At 43.8% G+C, this 19,274-nt stretch overlaps 1 protein-coding gene across 2 annotated transcripts; it reads left to right on the forward strand.

Moving 5' to 3' along the window:
- Positions 1-1,206: 1,206 nt before the first annotated feature.
- On the forward strand, positions 1,207-18,704 carry dis3l2 (DIS3 like 3'-5' exoribonuclease 2). Of its 2 annotated transcripts, none has more exons than XM_020467480.2 (21): positions 1,207-1,328; positions 2,838-3,640; positions 3,791-3,921; positions 4,149-4,202; positions 4,284-4,385; positions 5,836-6,010; positions 6,172-6,212; positions 6,460-6,689; positions 9,072-9,245; positions 9,488-9,567; positions 9,721-9,833; positions 9,984-10,091; positions 11,406-11,639; positions 11,934-12,013; positions 12,130-12,313; positions 12,580-12,666; positions 13,489-13,636; positions 14,004-14,134; positions 14,550-14,654; positions 15,404-15,508; positions 16,290-18,704. In XM_020467480.2, the coding sequence occupies exons 2-21, from the start codon at positions 2,875-2,877 to the stop codon at positions 16,386-16,388; spliced, it is 3,147 nt and encodes a 1,048-aa protein (XP_020323069.1). In that variant the 5' UTR covers positions 1,207-1,328; positions 2,838-2,874; the 3' UTR covers positions 16,389-18,704. The 2 variants fall into 2 exon arrangements, with proteins under 2 accessions (XP_020323069.1, XP_031666056.1); XM_031810196.1 differs by lacking the exon at positions 1,207-1,328 and adding an exon at positions 1,407-1,561 and having other exon boundaries at positions 16,290-18,601.
- Positions 18,705-19,274: the final 570 nt, after the last annotated feature.

Below are 19,274 nucleotides of genomic sequence, written 5' to 3' on the forward strand. Positions count from 1 at the left end.
CACACATACAAGGTGCCCTTGGAAGATAATAAAAGAACAGGATGGGCTGAAGAACTGTGGTCTCTTCTCAGAGGCTCTTTGTCTTATGCCGTGTGACCAGGTTACTCAGAAGCAAAGAGACATTGAAACAATACAGGTCTATCTGTTCCTTGAGCTGATCTCTATCTCATGTCCTTGACTACATGCCCAGAACAGCTGTGGGGAGTGAACGTGGAAGAGAAAAACCATCCTTTCTCAGAAGCACAGCATTGACACTGAAGAAATGTCTTTACTATTTGTTAAGCATATTAAATTGTTATGTATTAATATTAAACAAATCACTTAAATAGTGATTATTCTCTCACAGACTGTAACCTAACAAAATGTGGAAAAAGTCAAGGGGTCTGAATACTTTCCGAAGGCACTGTAGGTTACAGTATCTAGCTCCCGAGTGGCACAGCGGTCTAAGGCACTGCATCTCAGTGCTTGAGGTGTCACAGATGGTTTGAATCCAGGCTGTATCACAACCGGTCGTGATTGGGAGTCCCATAGGACGGCGCCCAGCGTCATCCAGGTTTGGCTGGTGTAGGCCTTCATTGTAAATAAAATAATTTCTTCTTAACTGACTTGCCTAGTTAAATAAAGGTTACTTTTTTTTTCTTCAGAAATGTTACAACCTGCCGGATTGAACCAACATCTCACATTTGGAAAGATTTAATACCAAACTTGAGATTTTGGAGAACTGCTTAACAATATCCAATGCCAATCTAGCCACTGACACATTTAAAAAAAAAAGTGACATGTCATCTGTCAATTGGAATATCTTGAGCGCTCTGGCCTGGAACGTAAGACTGACTGTGATAAACTAATGAGCATAAGGTTTGAGATACTAACAAAATAAAAAGGTGAGATTGGACAACTTTGTCGTATTCCTTGGTAAATGTTAAACATTGAGGATGTTCCATGACAGAGTTTGATACAGCTATTGGCACCATTATGCAGCGTTCTTAATAGCGTTACCGAACTTCCAATGCTTAAGACAATCAAAGATAAAACTGTGAGTTACGGTATCAAATGCTTTCTGAATATTCAAAAATAAGATAACATGGAAGTTATCCAATAGATCACAATACTCAACCACCTTAACCATTGTACATGTCAACTTCAATGCGGTAGGGTCGTCCCAAGGATCCCGAATAGCACGGAACATTTGGCGAACGGCGTCGTAAACTTTCTTTCCCAGCATGCACTTTGACCCAACCCCCGGAAATAGTTTAATGTTTGCTAGTCATTTAACTAGCTAACAAAAGCTACCTAATCGATTTCACGAAGCGAACAACAGCATTCAGGTAATGTCGTCTTGTTTATAGCTATCTACTTTTCGTATAACCAACTGTCATTTACAGCTGACTTGTTATACAAAGTTCAAGTTTGGTTATATCGACTAACTTACTAGCTAACGTTAGCGCTGAACGGCAACATTGGCGAGTTATAATAGCTACTACAATTGCTAACTGGATATATAGTTCAGCCTCAGGACATGTTATGACTCAGGAAAATGTATAATCGACACCTATAATTGGTGAGTGGAAATAAAAACTGAGGTGTATGAGGTTGCTTGTATTTCTGGTATAACTAACGTTAGGTAGCTAGTCGAGTTATCTAACTTGCTAAATTGGCTAAATCAAATTAGTGTTTGCAGCTGTGTCAACTTGGCCACAATCTCTGACCACACGTCAGTCAGTGCAGGGCTCTCAACCATGTTCCTGGAGAGCTAACGTTAACTTCCTGATTCCTGATTCAGTTTATCAACCAGCTAATTATTAGAGTCGGGTGAGCTAGATTAGGATGAAAGTGAGAACATACGGTAGCTCTCCAGGAACAGGGTTGGAGAGCCTTGCATCAGTGTGGGTGGAGGTCACGTAAACTAGCTAGACAAAGCAGCCTTTCAGTTTAACAGATTGGTCAAAGTGGCAACTAACTAGTCAATCTCCGTATCTGTATGTTTTTTGCTGGTATAATTGTATACGTGAAGAGTTTATTTCTGGAAACGCTCTTATATCCACCAATTTTCACATTGAAATGTTTGCTTATGGATACCTTCATGTCTAAAATATTAATGTTTTCACATTTAATTCATAGATTTTTAGCAGTGTTAATTTTTTTTTTTTGCAGAACGCTATCAATTGTTTAGGTGGGATGGAATGTTCGTATACTGTATTTGACAATGAGCTGGCAGAGACAACTACATAGCTTAAGATCAAAGTGGCTCTTGATAAGATCATCTACTAATTGACCACGTTTACATACAAATATCCAGTTTTTATTCGACATACTCAAGTATTCTGTGTTTGCGTTGACGCATTTAATAAACATCATATCCGTTTACAATATCCCAAAAAAGCTTGCATCCCGGTTATGGTTAAGATGTCTGGGATATGTTGCTCTTAGACGGTATACTATGGCATGTAAACGTCTTGTTTTTTTGTGGTCTGCACAGGCTGTTTCGCCTATCATGTGATGTTTGTCAAAGAAGTCACTCTGAAAAGTAGGCTGGCTACCTGCTCAGTTCGATCCACCATAAATATTTATTTAGCTGATACTCTGTACTGGACCATGTTGTCTACTGGCTTAGGCTACTTTCACCCCAAATTTAATTAGTTTTTGCTTATTTCTTACATTTGGTAGGCCATTTGTTTAACTATAGTTAGAAGAGAAGCTGCACCTAGGCCTGTCCTAACTTGTTGCCCTGGAAGACTAATAAAGCAGTGCTCACCAGAATAATGTATTACATAGATAGAATGAATGCATTATCAATCTATTTAACACCGGTAAAGTTCTGTTTTTACTTCTTCTAGGCACTACTCTCACAGGACAAGGACGTATCTTAGGCAAATGGATCCTCCTCATCAATCCAAGGGAGGCAACAGGCCTCGGGATGGCAAACGTGGACCGAGCCAGTCCACTGTCCCTCATCAGAAAGATGCCTATGCCAGACTCCTCAGCCAGCATCACAGCAGCAAGTTCAGATCCTACCTGGACCAGTATGTCCAACAACAGGGGGAAGAGAGAGGGCCGAGCGAACAGAGGCAGGGATTAGCATACAGCGAAAAACAAGACATACCGGAGAGAAAAAGGGACCAGGCGTTTATCGAGTGCTCTGACTCAAGTGACTTCTCGCCTTCGCCTATGAAAGGTAAAGGAGGTGAAGAGAGCTCTCTGTCCTTGTACATGGACAAGCTGAATAGTCGAGGAGCCCTGCAGGAGCCAGAGAGGAGGCAGGGGGTTTCCGACAAGCAGCGACGCGGGGAGAGGAGGGACACCAACACCAGTCAGGATGGAGATGTGGAGTCCGGTGAGGAGTTTGCCTCCCTCAAACAGAGGGACTCCCAGCAGCAGCAGCAACAACAGATAAGAAACAAAGACCATGCTTACAAAGTGCCCACAAGTAACCAAGTGAACAAGGACATGAGTTATGGGGCATCCCCCCCGAAAGCCTTCTCATCTTTCCCAGCTCAGGCGCAAGAGAAGAAGAAGTCCAAGAAGAAGAATGTGCCAAAGACCAACGCAGATAACAAGAGAGGTGGACACATGTATCCTGACTTCGATGCAGACATGTCAACATCCCCCCTTAACAAATCCAAAAACATGCAACCACAAGGTAAAAAATGGTCTTGACTAAAGTGAATATACTTTTTGAAATACCCTGACCGTAAAGTTGTCATATGTGATCAAGCTTTTACAAACAGCTGCATTTGCTGTTGAAGATGTAGGTGTTGGATTGTAATCAGACTTCTATTGTCATCCTCAGGTGCCTCTACGCCTTCTGACAAGGGTAAGAAGACTAGAGGAAGCCAAGGAGGATCAAAGAAGCAAGTGTTTGAAGCGTATATGACCACAGAGGACGTTTCCCACGGCCTAAAGAGAGGAGAGCTCATTCAGGTGAAACCAGCGTTCTAAGACTAGACCTTCATAAATATATATATATATATATATATATATATATATATGGTTATTGTATCAAACCAATTAACCTCACTAATGTAAACGGTTACTTGTTTACCGAAGGTCAGAAAATTCTGACCTAAGGCTTATCGGTTAAAGATTATCTGACACGATGGCGTGACAAGTTTAGCCTACTAATAGAAACATTTCCATATTCTTTTCAGGGATCCATAAGAATCAACCCCAAAAAGTACCACGAGGCTTTCATTGCAGCACCGGTGAGTGTGTCAATAGAAATATACACTAGCTTATAGGTGTTGGCAGTAATATTTGTCTAATGGGACTGTGCATCTCTGCAGGATGGCAAGCGGGATATCTTCCTGGATGGAACCGCAGCCCGCAACAGGGCCCTGAACGGGGATGTGGTAGTGGTGCAAGTTCTCCCTCAGGAGCAGTGGAAGGTGAGCTCCATGGAGGAAGATTCCGCCTCAGCATGAATACACTGTGTACACAACGTTAAGAACACCTTCCTAATACTGAGTCGCACCCCCCCCCCCTCTTGCCCTCAGAACAGCCTCAATTCGTTGGGGCATGGACTTTACACTGTGTCTAAAACGTTCCACAGGGATGCTGGCCTGTGTCGACAGGGATGTCCTTTGGGTGGTGGACCATTCTTGATACATACGGGAAACTGTTGAGCGTGAAAAACCCAGCAGCGGCCTCCCGGGTGGCGCAGTGGTTAAGGGTACTGTACTGCGGCGCCAGCTGTGCCATCAGAGTCCCTGGGTTCGCGTCCAGGTTCTGTCGTAACCGGCCGCGACCGGGAGGTCCATGGGGCGACGCACAATTGGCCTAGCGTCGTCCGGGTTAGGGAGGGATTGGTCGGTAGGGATGTCCTTGTTGGCTGGCTTCCGGGTTGGATGCGTGCTGTGTTAAGCCGTGCGCCTTGGTTGGGTTGTGTATCGGAGGACTCGTGACTTTCAACCTTCGTCTCTCCCGAGCCCATACGGGAGTTGTAGCGATGAGACAAGATAGTAGCTACTACAACAATTGGATACCACGAAATTCGGGAGAAAAAGGGGTAAAATTCAAAATAAAATAAAAATAAGAAAGAAACCCAGCAGCATTGCAGTTCTTGACAGACTGGTGCACCTACTACCATACCCCGTTAAACGGCACTTAACTATTTTGTCTTGCCCATTCGCCCTCGGAATGGCACACACACAATCCGTATCTCAATTGTCTCAAAGCTTAAAAGTCCTTTAGTGTGTCTCCTCTCCTTCATCTACGTTGGTTGAAGCAGATTTAGGAAGTCCCATCAATAAGGGATCATAGCTTTCACCTGGTCCGTCTGTCATGGAAAGAGCAGGTGTTTTGTACACTCGGTGTAGAGCAGCTATATCTTGTACACTGCTATGTAATAGGAGTATCCGTGTTTCCCCTACATTCAAGAATATTCAAGTAGATTTAGGTGGGTTACGACCAACTGTCAATGGTTATGACCAACGATGTCTATGGTTATGGCACTTTTAATTTTGTGAACCACTCATTTATATCCACTGAGGCAATAACTTGTCATGCTCTTCATAATATACACAATTTACCCGCTGTTGGCTTCAAGCTAGATTTATTCACCTCACTGGATGTTGCACCGGCAAAAGACCCCGACACGTCACACAAGCACATATATAAAATTTTTCTGACTAAGCCCCCCCTTCCAGACCCCCTTTGTACTCCTTCTGCTCAAATACAATGCACATAGATCATTCCATCTAACCCGACGATCACTACTGCCAGGTTAATTATACTGTTACAAACTGACCAAAACTGGCTCAAGTCAGATTGTCTCCAACACCTGCTGATGCACAGTGGCTATCCTAAAAACGGAACTAAGTGGTTGTACGTGTACAGGTTGTGAAGTCAGACAGTGAAGGCGTGAGCGAACCAGAGACCCAGTCTGGGAGGAGCCAGACACCAGGAAAGAAGACCAAACGCCCCCCCAGTCCTGATGTCATTGTGGAAGCCGAGACTGAAGCTGAGGAACAACTGGCCAAGAGGGTGGAGAACATCAGCCTCAACGCCACAGGTACAGGGATTTCCCCTCCACAGGTTTAATGAAACCACACACATTTATGGCAATAGTTCTCAAAACTGTAGAGCAAATCCATTTGACAAAAATAGGAAATCGACACCGATTGGTAACTTCCAGCACTTTCCCCAATTAATTTTGCTGTTCTTCCTCTGCAGAAGATGGAATTAAAAAAGATATACTCCAAAGGACTGCTAAGGTAAGCAGTTTTATTTTGAAATTGGATCCTTATGGCTGTTGTGCTATTGAGTGAAGAAAGACCTACTTCTAGTCACAAACATTTTAAAAGATAATGTACTGATTTCCAACAAACATCTCGCTCTACAGAAACATTTGCACTGAGACATATCTTTCTGTTAAAGGGTTCTCTTTTTGCTTTATTTTTTTTTTTTCATTAGTCAAAATCGATGTTCTTGTATCCTCTTCATCTGCACCTTCTCCCCTAGGTGGTGTACATAGTGGAGCAGAAGCACTCGCGGGCTGCCACAGGCTTCCTCAAGTTCCTCCCGGACAAACCCTTTGCCATGTTCTCTCCTGTTGACCACCGTGTTCCACGGGTAAATGTTCCCCTGCCAGATTGCCCCCACGACTTTTGCTCCCGCCCGGGAGACTACGCCAATATCCTGTTCATCGTCCGCATTACCAGCTGGCCAGATGACAGCAACTTTGCAGAGGGGTATGTAATGAGTCACTGTCTCACTGTAGGGAATTGTATGTATCCCTACCCCGTAGCATTGTCTCGTTCGTTTATACTCTCCTTCACGCATAAGTGTTTGACTTGATGGCTCGTAAAATAAGGTACACCCATCTGGTACCCATTAGGTACACCCATCTGGTACCCCCCCCCCCCCCCTCTAAACCAGCCTGAATTCTTCAGGGCATGGAAATGTTGGTATCGAGGGACCAAACAAGTACCAGGGAGAACATTACACCACCGCCACCAGCCTGTACTGTTGACACTAGGCAGGATTGAGCCATGGGCTCATGCTGCTTAGCCATATCCTGGTTCTACCAATCAACATGACGCAACAGGAACGGGGATTCGTTGGACCAAGTAATGTTTTTCCATGTGATCGCGTGCCCCCTGGAGCCACTTCTTGTTTTTAGCTGATAGGAGTGGAACCCGGTTGTGGTCGTCTGCTGCACTAGCCCATCCGTGACAAGGACTGACGAGTTGTGCGTTCCCGAGATGCGGTTCTACACACCACTGTTGTACTGCGCCGTTTGTGGCCCGTCTGTTAGCTTGTACGATTTTTGTCCGTCTCCTTCGACCTCTCATCATACAGTTTTCGCCCATAGGACTACCACTGATCAAATTTTTTTTTTTTGGGGGGGGGGGGTTTCCGCACCATTCGCGGTAAACTCTAGACACGTTGTGCGTGAAAGTAGGGTTAAGTCCGTTTAGTCGACTGATCGATTGTTTGGTCGATAGCTGCTCAAAACGCCTGTCTGCTTCATGCCTGTCTGAGTGGACTAATCCATTGCGGAGGCCTTGGATGGCACTGTACATTCTAAGACGCGCTACTGAAATTGCATATGGTTACATTATGTAAGGACGATGGTGCCACAATTAAAAAAAAAATATTTTATAACAAATAGCCTTTCTCCTGCGTTGGATAGCGGTCATTGTCTGCGGTTCTGAAACATCAGTGTGCTGTTGAATTGGCGCCTTTTCTTAGACCATGTTGCTTTGTGCATAATAGCAAAGTTAACCAGCATATTGGTTTTGAGAACAATGCCGACGGATGCATTGAGAAAACCGACTGAGGAGAGAAGAACAGCTCTTTCCTTATTGTCTAAGAAAAGTGAGGAGCGGGGAAACCCCAACTTGATTAGGTCTATAATCAATAGCCTAACTGTTAAATGTGCCTGACTATAAATCATCCATATACATATCTACAGAAATAAGACGGGTCATGCTTCTGTTGCTGGTTTTGAATGTTTAATAGCCTACTGATTCTGTGAGCTCCAAGCCTTACACAACCAACCACATGTTGGGGAAAGCAATTGCACAATTTTGGCTGTTTTTATTCTTTGCCATGCTGTGATTAAGGCTTTTCACTTTTTGTTGTTGTTAGAACGGCCTCTTTGGTTTTACTTCTCTCACCACCTGTTTGGCCAATATGCATGCAGCGCTTGCTTCGTAACTTATTTTATCTTGATCTTCAGTTTCCACAACTTGTCAAATTTCTTCCACACATCTGACTTCCCCTTTCCCTCCGGAGCAACCATTTTTCTGTCGCGTTTTCAGTTTTATAACCAGTTTATTGATGGGCTATATGTCAGGCACCAGTGGTCACGATGCGTACATGTCACATAAAGAGTGCAAGGGTTGAGGGAATTGGGAATGATTTCAGTCAAATAACTTTACAGTCAGATGGCTTATATTGCAGCAACACGAACAGTGCGATAAACCCTGTTCTGTGGTGGTTGCTGCAGCAGGGAGGCGAGCGAGACACAGGCACTCGCTGTCTTTATTTTTTTTATTTTTTACATTGCAGCAAGTCTGAGCCCGGCACAATGAAGTCCATTGCTTTTAGACTCTCTCTAAAGTAATTTGTCTGTCCTAATTATTTCATCAAACAGTGCCCTTAAAGCATCCAACAAGCTGAAAAAATAAAATAGATTGGTCAAAAGAACAGACTGTCGGCCCCAAGGTTTAAATTTTTTTCATGGACAGCCCTAGTGAAAGTCCCATGAGGCCGGATGTTTTAGCGGTACCGGAACCGGTGTGCCTGGCAGACAATCCTACCACGCTCAGTCTCTTAGATCACTCGTTTTGCCCATTCTAACTTTCAATGGAAATGTAACTGAATGCCTGCTTTATATTGCAAACCCCGGCCACATTACTCACTTTGTGGGCGTACAGGGTGGTGTACCTGCCCACTGAGTAAGTGCTTGTCTGTGAATTCTAGTAGGGGATGATGCACTTGTGCTTCTAGAGGATCAGCTCTACGACACTCATTATCTATGTAATAAACTTTTATAAAGTTACATCGAAGCTCACATCTTGCCCATATCTATCGGATGCTGACAGTCCTCCTTATGCCCCCCCCAGTCGACTTGCTAAGACTCTGGGCCAGGCTGGGGAGATTGAGCCGGAGACCGAGGGCATCTTGATAGAGTACGACGTGGACTTCTCCGAGTTCTCTGTCGAGGTGCTGGGCTGCCTGCCCCAGAAGCTGCCCTGGACCATCCCCCCTGAGGAGTTAGGCAACAGGAGAGACCTGAGGTGAGTAGAGGATGCTCCCAAATACGGCATCCATATCAAGAAGTCGTCAGTTCTCAGACGCAACTCCCTCAGTTGTTATTGACGCCGTACACGAAGGCTCTCGCATGCCCAATTCCAATGGAGCCACTCAATGTACATATGTATTGCGCCATTGTCTTTGCCTTTTTTATAAATACTAATTTGACACAACTGAAGAGGTGGAGACAACACTCATATATGCAGAGTTATTGTTTTCTATTCAGGAAAGAATGCATATTCACAATTGACCCAGCTACCGCCAGAGACCTGGACGATGCGTTGTCTTGCAAACCACTGCCTGACGGTGAGCCATTTTGTGTTTCTTTTGGAAACGAAGCATAGGGAATGCAATTTTGATGGTTTATTAATAAAGACGGGTTTTGAATTTACTCATGTTTTTATTGACTTGTGGAATTCATCAATGACAAAAGTTCTCCTGGTATGTTCTCTTTGTTAGGCAACTTTGAGCTGGGCGTCCACATTGCTGATGTGAGTTATTTCGTGGAAGAAGGCAATGCGCTGGACTTCATCGCCAGTCGGCGAGCCACCAGTGTCTACATGGTTCAAAAGGTCTTTGTTTGTTATTACTAAATGATTAATGTATTAGTCAATTGATAATGAATTAATGTATTATTGGAGCAAGTAAGTTCTGACTATTAGATAATTACCAGCTGGGCATACAGTAAGTTAACTGTTGACGTTGGCCTGTGCCACTCCCAGGTGATCCCCATGTTGCCTCGTCTGCTGTGTGAGGAGCTGTGCAGTCTAAACCCCCTGACTGACAGACTCACCTTCTCCGTCATCTGGAAGATCACCCCTGAGGGCAAGGTACAACACCTTCAAACTAAGTATGCTAGTGTTTCCATAGAAACCGGAAGCTGTGGCACTGTTTCTCAGATTTTTTAAATCTTTATAATACTATACAGTGTATTCAGACCCCTTTTTCCATATTTTGTTACGTTAGTCTAATTCTAAAATGGATTTTTAAAATCATAAGTCTACACAAAATACCCCATAATGACAAAGCGAAAAACAGATTTTTAGGAATGTTTGCTAATTTATACAAAACAAAAAACACCTTATTTACTTAGGTATTCAGACTCGTTGCTAAGAGACTCAATTGAGCTCGGGTCCATCCTGTTTCCATTGATCATCCTTGAAATGTTTCTACAACTTGATTGGAGTCCACCCGTGGTAAATTCAATTGATTGGTCATGATTTGGAAAGACGTGTGTGTGTGTGTATTTCCAAAGAATTTCTGCAGCATTGAAGGTCCCAAAGAACACAGTGGCCTCCTTTCTTAAATGGAAGAAGTTTGGAACCACCAAGATTCTTCCTAGAGTTGGCGTGCCTGCCCAACTGAGCAATCGGGGGAGAAGGGCCTTGGTCAGGGAGGTGACCAAGAACGCTATGGTTCTGCTGTGGAGATGGGAGAAAATTCTGGAGGAAACCTGGCACCATCCCTACGGTGACACATGATGGTGGTGGCAGCATCATGCTGTCGGGATGTTTTTCAGCTTCAGGAACTGGGAGACTGGTCAGGATCGAGGGAACTATGAATGGAGCAAAGTACAGAGATCCTTGATGAAAACCTGCTCCAGAGCATTCAGGCCCTCCGACTGGGGAGAAGGTTCACCTTCCAACAGAACAACGGCCCTAAGCACACAACCAAGACAACGCAGGAGTGGCTTCGAGACAAGTCTCTGAATGTCCTTGAGTGGCCCGGACTTAAACTGATCGAACATCTCTGGAGAGACTTGAAAATAGCTGTGCAGCAACGCTCCCCATCTGACCTGACAGAACTTGAGAAGAATGGGAGAAACTCTCCAAATACAGGTGTGGCAAACTTGTAGCTTCATACCCAGAAAGACTCTAAGCTGTAATCACTGCCAAAAGGTCCTTCAACAAAGTACTGAGTAAAGGGTCTGAATACTTGTATAAACTGAAATATCACACTTACATATTTTCAAAAAATTCCAGAAACCTGTTTCTTGTCGTAATGGGGTATTGTGATATAGAACCTTTTAGAATAATGCTGTAGCATAACTAAATGTGGAAAAAGTCAATGGGTCTGAATACTTTCCAAATGCACTGTATGCAGATGTGTGGCACATTCACCACACTCCGTCTCTACCCCTCTAGATCCTGAGTGAGTGGTTCGGTCGCTCGGTGATCCGCTCGTGCGTCAAGCTGAGCTACGACCACGCCCAGAGCATGATCGAGGCCCCCGACAAGCTGTTCCAGGCAGACGAGCTGCCCCCCTGTGCCGCCGAGCACCCCATGGACGAGATCCACCAGGCCGTGCTCAACCTGCACGCCATCGCCAAGAGGCTCCGTGCCCAGCGCTTTCAGGGTGGTGCCCTGCGCCTTGACCAGGTCAGAGGGCGCTGCATAGTATAGGACAGCTGTGTCATGCCATTTTTGTGCTGTTGTCAGAAGGTCTCAGAATAGGAGTACTGATATTGGATCAGTTTAGCCTTGTAGATCACAATGAATGAACAGGGGACCCGATCCTCGATCTGCACTGCTACCCCGAGACACTTTTTGAATCTAAAGATTTACAAAAACGTTTGCCTATTTTTACCATGTGGAATGAGTAGTGAGGATTGTAGTGAAAGGACAGAGCTAAATCTCAGAATGATGACTAGGATCTCCTTTGAATTTTCGCAGTTGAAGCTGTCTTTCACGCTAGACAGAGAGACCAGCATGCCCCAGGGATGCTATGTCTACCAGTACAGAGACAGCAACAAGTAAGTCAACCCCACACAATACACATACTCCGAATGTACGAAACTATCCGATTCTATACAATGTCTTGCATGTCAAGTTTTTGTTTTAATGCTTTTCTCGCTGTCTTCTCTCCCAGGTTGGTAGAGGAGTTCATGTTGCTGGCCAACATGGCCACGGCCCACCAGATCTACCGCTCCTTCCCCAACAAGGCCCTGCTGCGACGCCACCCCCCGCCCCAGACCAAGATGGTGGACGACCTGCAGGAGTTCTGCGACCAGATGGGCCTCCACATCGACTTCTCCACGGCCGGGACGCTCCATGTGGGTATCTCCAACTCCCAGCATGCACTCTAAAACACAACAAGTCTGTCAATGGGAGGCCTACTCAAAAATAACAGAAATGCAGAATACAACTTTTTAAAACAAATGTTCACATATGTGTTAAGTGGGTTTGTTTCTTTTTAACTTGTCCCTTGTCCTTACCATTTTCCCCACATCGCTGCTCATATATTAATACCAAATGGACACACTCATTCTCTGAAGCACATAAATTCAGCCGGAATGCATTCTGCCCCTCCCCTCAATAGAAAAGTTTGAATGAGACTCTTGGCGATGACGAGTACACCAGCGCCAGGAAAGAGGTCCTGACCCACATGTGTTCCAGACCCATGCAGGTTAGTGTGTGCCACTACCCGTCGTCTCTCTATATTGCAGTTCTATCGCTGGTATCTCTTTCCTGTGTCCCTCCTTTGGCTTCCTGTGTCGGTTGTTTCAGTCCACCGCTAGTCTACTGGGGCTCTAGCTCTGTTTATCTGGATTGTCCCCATGTGTTTTCCTCTTGGGCTGCCCCCAGCTAGCCAAACAACATGTCCAAATCATTTAGCAAATCTATTTGTATTATACTGGTTAATGTCAATGTTGTCTTGTTGAAGGCTACCTTCTACACTCTCTCTCGCTAACCTATTTTGCTTTTGAGCCAACTTAAAAAAAATTCGCTGTGTGCCTCCTGGGTGCCGCAGTGGTCTAGGGCACTGCATCGCAGCACTAGCTGTGCCACCAGAGACTCTGGGTTCGCGTGCACTGCCCCCGTCGCAACCTGGAGGTCTGTGGGGCGACGCACAATTGGCCTAGCGTCGTCCGGTTAGGGAAGGTTTGGCCGGTAGGGATATCCTTGTCTCATCGCGCACCAGCGACTGCTGTGGCGGACCGGGGGCAGTGCATGCTAACCAAGGTCGCCAGGTGCACAGTGTTTCCTCTGACACATTGGTGCGGCTGGCTTCCGGGTTGGATGCGCGCTTGGTTAAGAAGCAGTGCGGCTTGGTTGGGTTGTGTTTCGGAGGAGGCGTGGCTTTTGACCTTCGTCTCTCCCGAGCTCGTACGGGAGTTGTAGCGATGAGATAGTAATTACTAACAATTGGATACCATGAAAAGAGGGTCAAATTAAAAATAATTAAAATTCACTGTGACCAATGATATGTGAATGCTTCCCTCCCCAGATGGCTATGTACTTCTGTACAGGTGTGTTGAAGGAGGAACTCCTGTTCCGTCACTACGCCCTCAACGTACCCTTCTACACCCATTTCACCTCGCCCATACGGCGCTACGCTGACGTCATCGTCCACAGGCTGCTGGCCGCCTCTCTTGGTGGGTGATGAGACGCTGTGTGTGTGTGTGTGTGTGTTACCCCATTAGAGAACAATGGCTTCGCTGTGTTAAGAGGGGTGGACCGAGGGCAGGGCGGTGTCTCAGCTGTGTGGTTGTGCCCAAAGAAAATGTGGCTCTGGTGGTGGAATAGCAACGTGGTAAAACACGAAAGCGTCCCTTAGATTCCAAAACACCCTGAATCTGAGCTGATGTTTCTTTTTTGTCCCTGTGTCTGTCTGAGATTCACTACTTTTTGACGATGTAGTTCTGCCATCTCTGTAAGAGAGAAGTAGTTCAAGTTGACTCCAGTGTGTGTCGTTTTGCTTGTCTTTACAATACATTCTTTGCTTATTTCTGGTTTGTGTAGGCTGTGGTACTCACCTGGAGTTGAAAGGGGAGGAGGTGCAGAAGCAGGCGTCCCACTGCAACGATAAGAAGACGGCCTCTAAGAGAGTCCAGGAGCTCAGCTCAGAGCTGTTCTTCAGTGTGTTCGTCAAGGTACACCCAAGACTTTGCACCCACCTGGTGTCCCAGGTTTAAATCGTTCCCTGATTAGAGGGGAACAATGAGAAAATCCAGTTGAACCGGCTTTGACGTTCGGAGTTGCATTTGAGTGCCCTATACCAGATATGGTTTGTAACACTATCTGTTAAATTTAAAATAATATGAGCAATTAATTGAGCCTGCTAAGTCATAGATGGGTGGTGTACTTTTGGGACTGGTCTATTGGTTCCATTGCACCAGGCAACCTTAATTGAGTGCATCTGAACTATTTGAAAGAAAACAAATACTATTTGAGCCCAGGGATGTTACACACTCATATCTCCAGTTAGGATTTAGCCCCTGGTGTTGCATTCAGGGCAACCCAAGTGTGGCACTGTGCAGAATGTTATTTGCCCCCCCCCCCCTGCAGGAGAGTGGTCCTCTGGACTCTGAGGCCATGGTGATGGGAATTCTGGACCAGGCCTTCGACGTCCTCGTGCTGCGCTACGGGGTGCAGAAACGCATCTACTGCAAAGTGAGTGCCACTCGAACCAGGGCAGTATTCATTTTGTGTGACGATACCAGATTTGAGATTTTTTTTGTCTTATATACTGCTTGGGTCCATACAGTGCCAAACACGACGGCTGCTGATTTGGGGCACACCATATCAACTTTTCAAGTGTTTCTTTAAAAAAAAAAAAGTTCAGAAAGAAACTCTATTTCTGACAGTTGTCTTCAATTTTGTGCCATGTGAACATGACCCAGGTTACCATTCATAAGTGACTAATCTTTCCATCAGATACCACATCAAGCTTTATGGTCCTCTCTAGTCTTTATCGTGTACTATGATATACATGATAAGGTCCGGCAATGGTCTAGAGAGGAGAATTTACGTAAACATTGTTAGGTCGTCATTTCATAACTTTACACCCCAAGACCTTGGCTGACACACAGCATGATTGCATCCATTTGTCAGCTCTTGCACTACACAACTACAACAACAACAAAAATAAGCTTTAGTCAAATTTGAATGACATTTATGGATTCTAAGTTGAATGAAATCGGGTTCATATTCAATTGACATCAAACGGTAGAAAATGGACTGAAACGGGGAGGGACTACCTGGATTTATTTGTTTTCTGTTGCAAAACATTTATTTATTATGTGCCCTGATGAACACAACCCAGAAAATTATATTATTAAATTATTCTCCTGTTTTGGATGAACAGAATGAATGCTGATGTGTGTAGTTGATGTGTTAAGTCGTGTTGTCATGTTCTTCAGGGTCTACATGGCCTGGAGACGTTCCACTTCCACAAGGTGGGGAAAAAGGGGGAGTTGACTCTGGTGTGGGCCGCAGAGGAACCCGGGAAGCCTAGCGTACGGCAGGTAAGACCTAGGGATCGTGCCAAATAACTTTAATAAAAATGTAATGGTTTTCCTATAAAATTATTGGAACATTTCATAAACATCCAAGTGAAATCCTGTTGCGTGGCATGTCTGCTAAGGGGCAATGAAGTTCGACCGCAGTCGTACAGTGGGCTTAGGCATCTTCAATCTGCTTTGTAGCTGCCCGACCGGGCAGGTGACATTTTGTCCCGAAGACGACCGTTAAGCGTTCCTTCCATTTGTTATGTCCATTAGTGACTCACCACAAAAAAAGAAACCTAGGCAAGTGATCACAGGCCTTCTTCCCTCCATTCTCTTTTCCCTCTGGTACGTCTCAATAAATTTCTATCCGACCGCTCCCTCAACGCAAGATCAACTCACCCAAGCTCCCATTAGGCTTTCGGAAGTAACTGCTTACAGAAAGGATGTAGCCTCTCGAGTGGTAATAAAATAAAAGTATTGGATACACAAGCAAAACTCTAGATGAGCCATGTTCCAACTGCTGTTTTCAGAGGCCCCAACCATGGTACATTGAATGATTAAGCATATTTGCTACGATAACAGTTCTCTATACAAATCCAAGAGCTCAGCTGAACAGTGTTTTGGTTGGATTGTTTTGAAGGCGCTAGACCGCTAGGACATTTTTAAGCAGGATATCTTAAACAGTAGAGCATTGAAGCCCAACCCCATGTTAAACTAGCCGCTGAATGCAAACAGAATGTTATTATTTTGAGTGTCTGTCACTAACAGAGGGTTGTCCTGTTCCGGCCTCTCCTTCTAGGAGATCTCCATCTTTAGTCTGGTGGATGTGCAGCTGAGGGCAGATGGAGCGCCTATGAAATACAGCGCTGTCATCAAGAGGCCTAATGAGACGCCGTAATGAGTACTCTCATGTGTCCCGAATAACACACTCGCACACACATACACACACACACACTATATCACACATTCTCTGACAAACGCGCACACACACACACACACACACACACAGCACTGCCGAAGAATTTTGCCAGTATTTTGACATTGACTACACAAACACACACGTTCTTGCACGTTTTATATGTATTAGAAAAGCAACTTTTTTGTAAAACTTTACAGTTCAGTTACCATTGAGGAGCCGAGGCTGGACCGTAGCACTGAAGCAGTGGTATTGTTGCAGGGGCCTGGCTGCTTAACTGTAAAAGCGCCAAGACTGTGCAATGAACTTTTTATTTAGCAGTTTTTACCTTTTTTTTTAGGAGGTCATTTTTAGATATTATAATTATATACACAGTCAATGTGTGAAGATGACGGCTTAAACTATTTTAGGTTTCAAACCAGTTTTATTGAAGCTGTTCCATTAATGTCAAGTGTAATGTAACTGGTCGTTTCAGTCGCAATGCAATTGTCATTGTTTATTTGTAGCTGTAACCTAGTAAGAGCTTGTATGCTTTTCCACTTCAATTCATAGTATGACACTCGTCCCCACATGAATCTACTTTAAAGGCTCGACGAAGCGTTCGTAAACCTTTTCCGTAAGGACTTTGTAGAGGCTTCAGTTATTTTAAGTGAATTCGCACAATGAGCAACGTCTGACTTTTTGCCAAATGCTTTGCCACCTTTTTTATATAGCAAGACATTTGCTTATACATTGTCTGTGAAGCATCTACAGTGTCTTGTGAAGTCGTTTAAAGTGAGACCTGAAATCCTTGTTGACAGAACTGTTCCTTAGTGAAAAACAAAAAGATGAACCTAGCCTATCCTGCTAATATACCGCCGTTTATGTTTATGGCAGTGCATGCTGGTATTTACAGTGCAGATTCTAAGCATGCTAATCCATTGTGTCTCAAAGTTGTCAAGTGTGTGAAATTGACTTTTATCGTGACCGTTTTGACAGTGACTCTAAAATGACGGCGTACGATGCTGCTGTTAAGAACTACCTTGTGAATGTGAGGCCTTGACCATTTTGTCTCCCATAAAAATCCTCCTAATGGCCTGCATGTCCAAACAATACTGACACAATACTTTTTTTTTTGTCTTTCATCTCAGTATTGTACATGACAGTAATGATATGATTTATAAATCTCGTATTGTTTTGGAGGGCAGCCATCTTAGTGGTCTTGCTCCATAAGCAGGTGTGCCTTTTTCCGTAACATTGCTGTTTCTAGAGTAAAATAATATGTCTTTTTTGGTTTACATTGTAAATGAAGTTCAGCAAATATGATGTATTATAATATGATGTAAGACCATAAATGTTCTGCAAATTGTAAGGTGCCAGTAGCAAGGAACTCCTTTAAACTCTTGATACCATGTTCAAACTCACAAATCAGATGTGTTGCTAAAGTAGTATATTTCTAACGAGTAGCTGTAGCTCACTCCTAAATTTCTGTTTTGTCTTTGTGACCAGATGGAGTTACAATCTGGGTTTAAAAAAAACTAAAACATTTTCTTTAACTAATAAACCTTCTTGCCTTTTTACTAAGTAATTACAATTTTGGAGTCCATTAAATATTAGCAAAAACAACCCATTTCCAGAGCTTTCTATTTAAAGGGGGCTGTTTTTTGTTGGTGCGATTTAAAAAGCTTGTGATTGTCTTTTGTAATCGGGTCGCCGAGAGCAATTGAGTAGTGGGCCTTTAACAGGAAAGTGAGAGCTAGGCCGCCAGTCCACACAATACCTTTCCTTTGCGCTTGTTTTATGTAATATATTCCATTCATTTTGCCCACGTAATCTATGCCTTGCATGAAAATAAGTTGAGCTTTCAGTTGTAAGATTTAGGATTCAAGCATCTTTTCATTACTGCATTCCCCGTTCCATTCATGATGTTAGTACTGTATGTGTACTTGCATTGCCTTACTCATGGTGATGCCAATGTATATACTGCAGTGGTTGTCAATGTCTCAAACCTGTATTAACAGGGTCCACTATAACAAGGTTATGTTCAATAGGAAGAAAATGTAAGAAACCGTAACTTGTCCAATAAGAAAAAAAATTGTTTGCTTTTGCAAACGTTTTGCTTAATTGTGCTCTACTGAACATGACCCAGGTGTTGTCCTGTTGCTTGGGGAGTGGGAGAACTGTGCTGTGTTAACATGTTATACTATCCAACTGGACACAAAATATGAATGTATTAGCAGTGATCACATAGGAATTGGTGTAAAAGTGTATTTGATGTGGCTGGCCCCTGTGAACCAAATAAACATCGGCTTCACTAAATTGTTCTAGTACTGTCCATTTTGTACTGTACTGAATACATTTAAAAAATTCATAATTTAATAAAGGGTGTACCTATGTGAATTTTTACCAAATCCGTTATTAGATGGTTCTTGTGCAATAATGAGTGTGTCGACGTTGAAATGGTAAAGCATTGGTATTTGTCATTTGACTTCACAGCAAGCCCCACACCCTCCTAATCATCGCGACAAGGAAGGAACGTTATTAATTACTACAAAGGACTGACTGCTCAAAGGGTAGTGACTATTGAGGTTAATAGCAACAACGACTGATTATGGTTCTCTTACCTAGGCTTTGTTGAATGCACTAAATCGCTTTGGATAAGAATATCTGCTGAATGATGTCATTTTAGAAAACTGACATGAACATTTGGCTTGTGTTTTGAGATTAGCGGTATTCTGGCATGCCATAGTCGCTAGTGGGAGTCTACTAACCCTTTCCAGTCTTCACATTTTTCTGCCTTAATTTGACATGTTTTCTTATTGGTCTACACAACCTACTCCATGTTTTCAAAGTGATACATTTTTTTTTTTATTGGCCAAATTACTAATA

This window comes from Oncorhynchus kisutch, linkage group LG30 (genome assembly GCF_002021735.2).
Source record: "Oncorhynchus kisutch isolate 150728-3 linkage group LG30, Okis_V2, whole genome shotgun sequence".
In the NCBI taxonomy this organism is placed as follows: domain Eukaryota; kingdom Metazoa; phylum Chordata; class Actinopteri; order Salmoniformes; family Salmonidae; genus Oncorhynchus; species Oncorhynchus kisutch.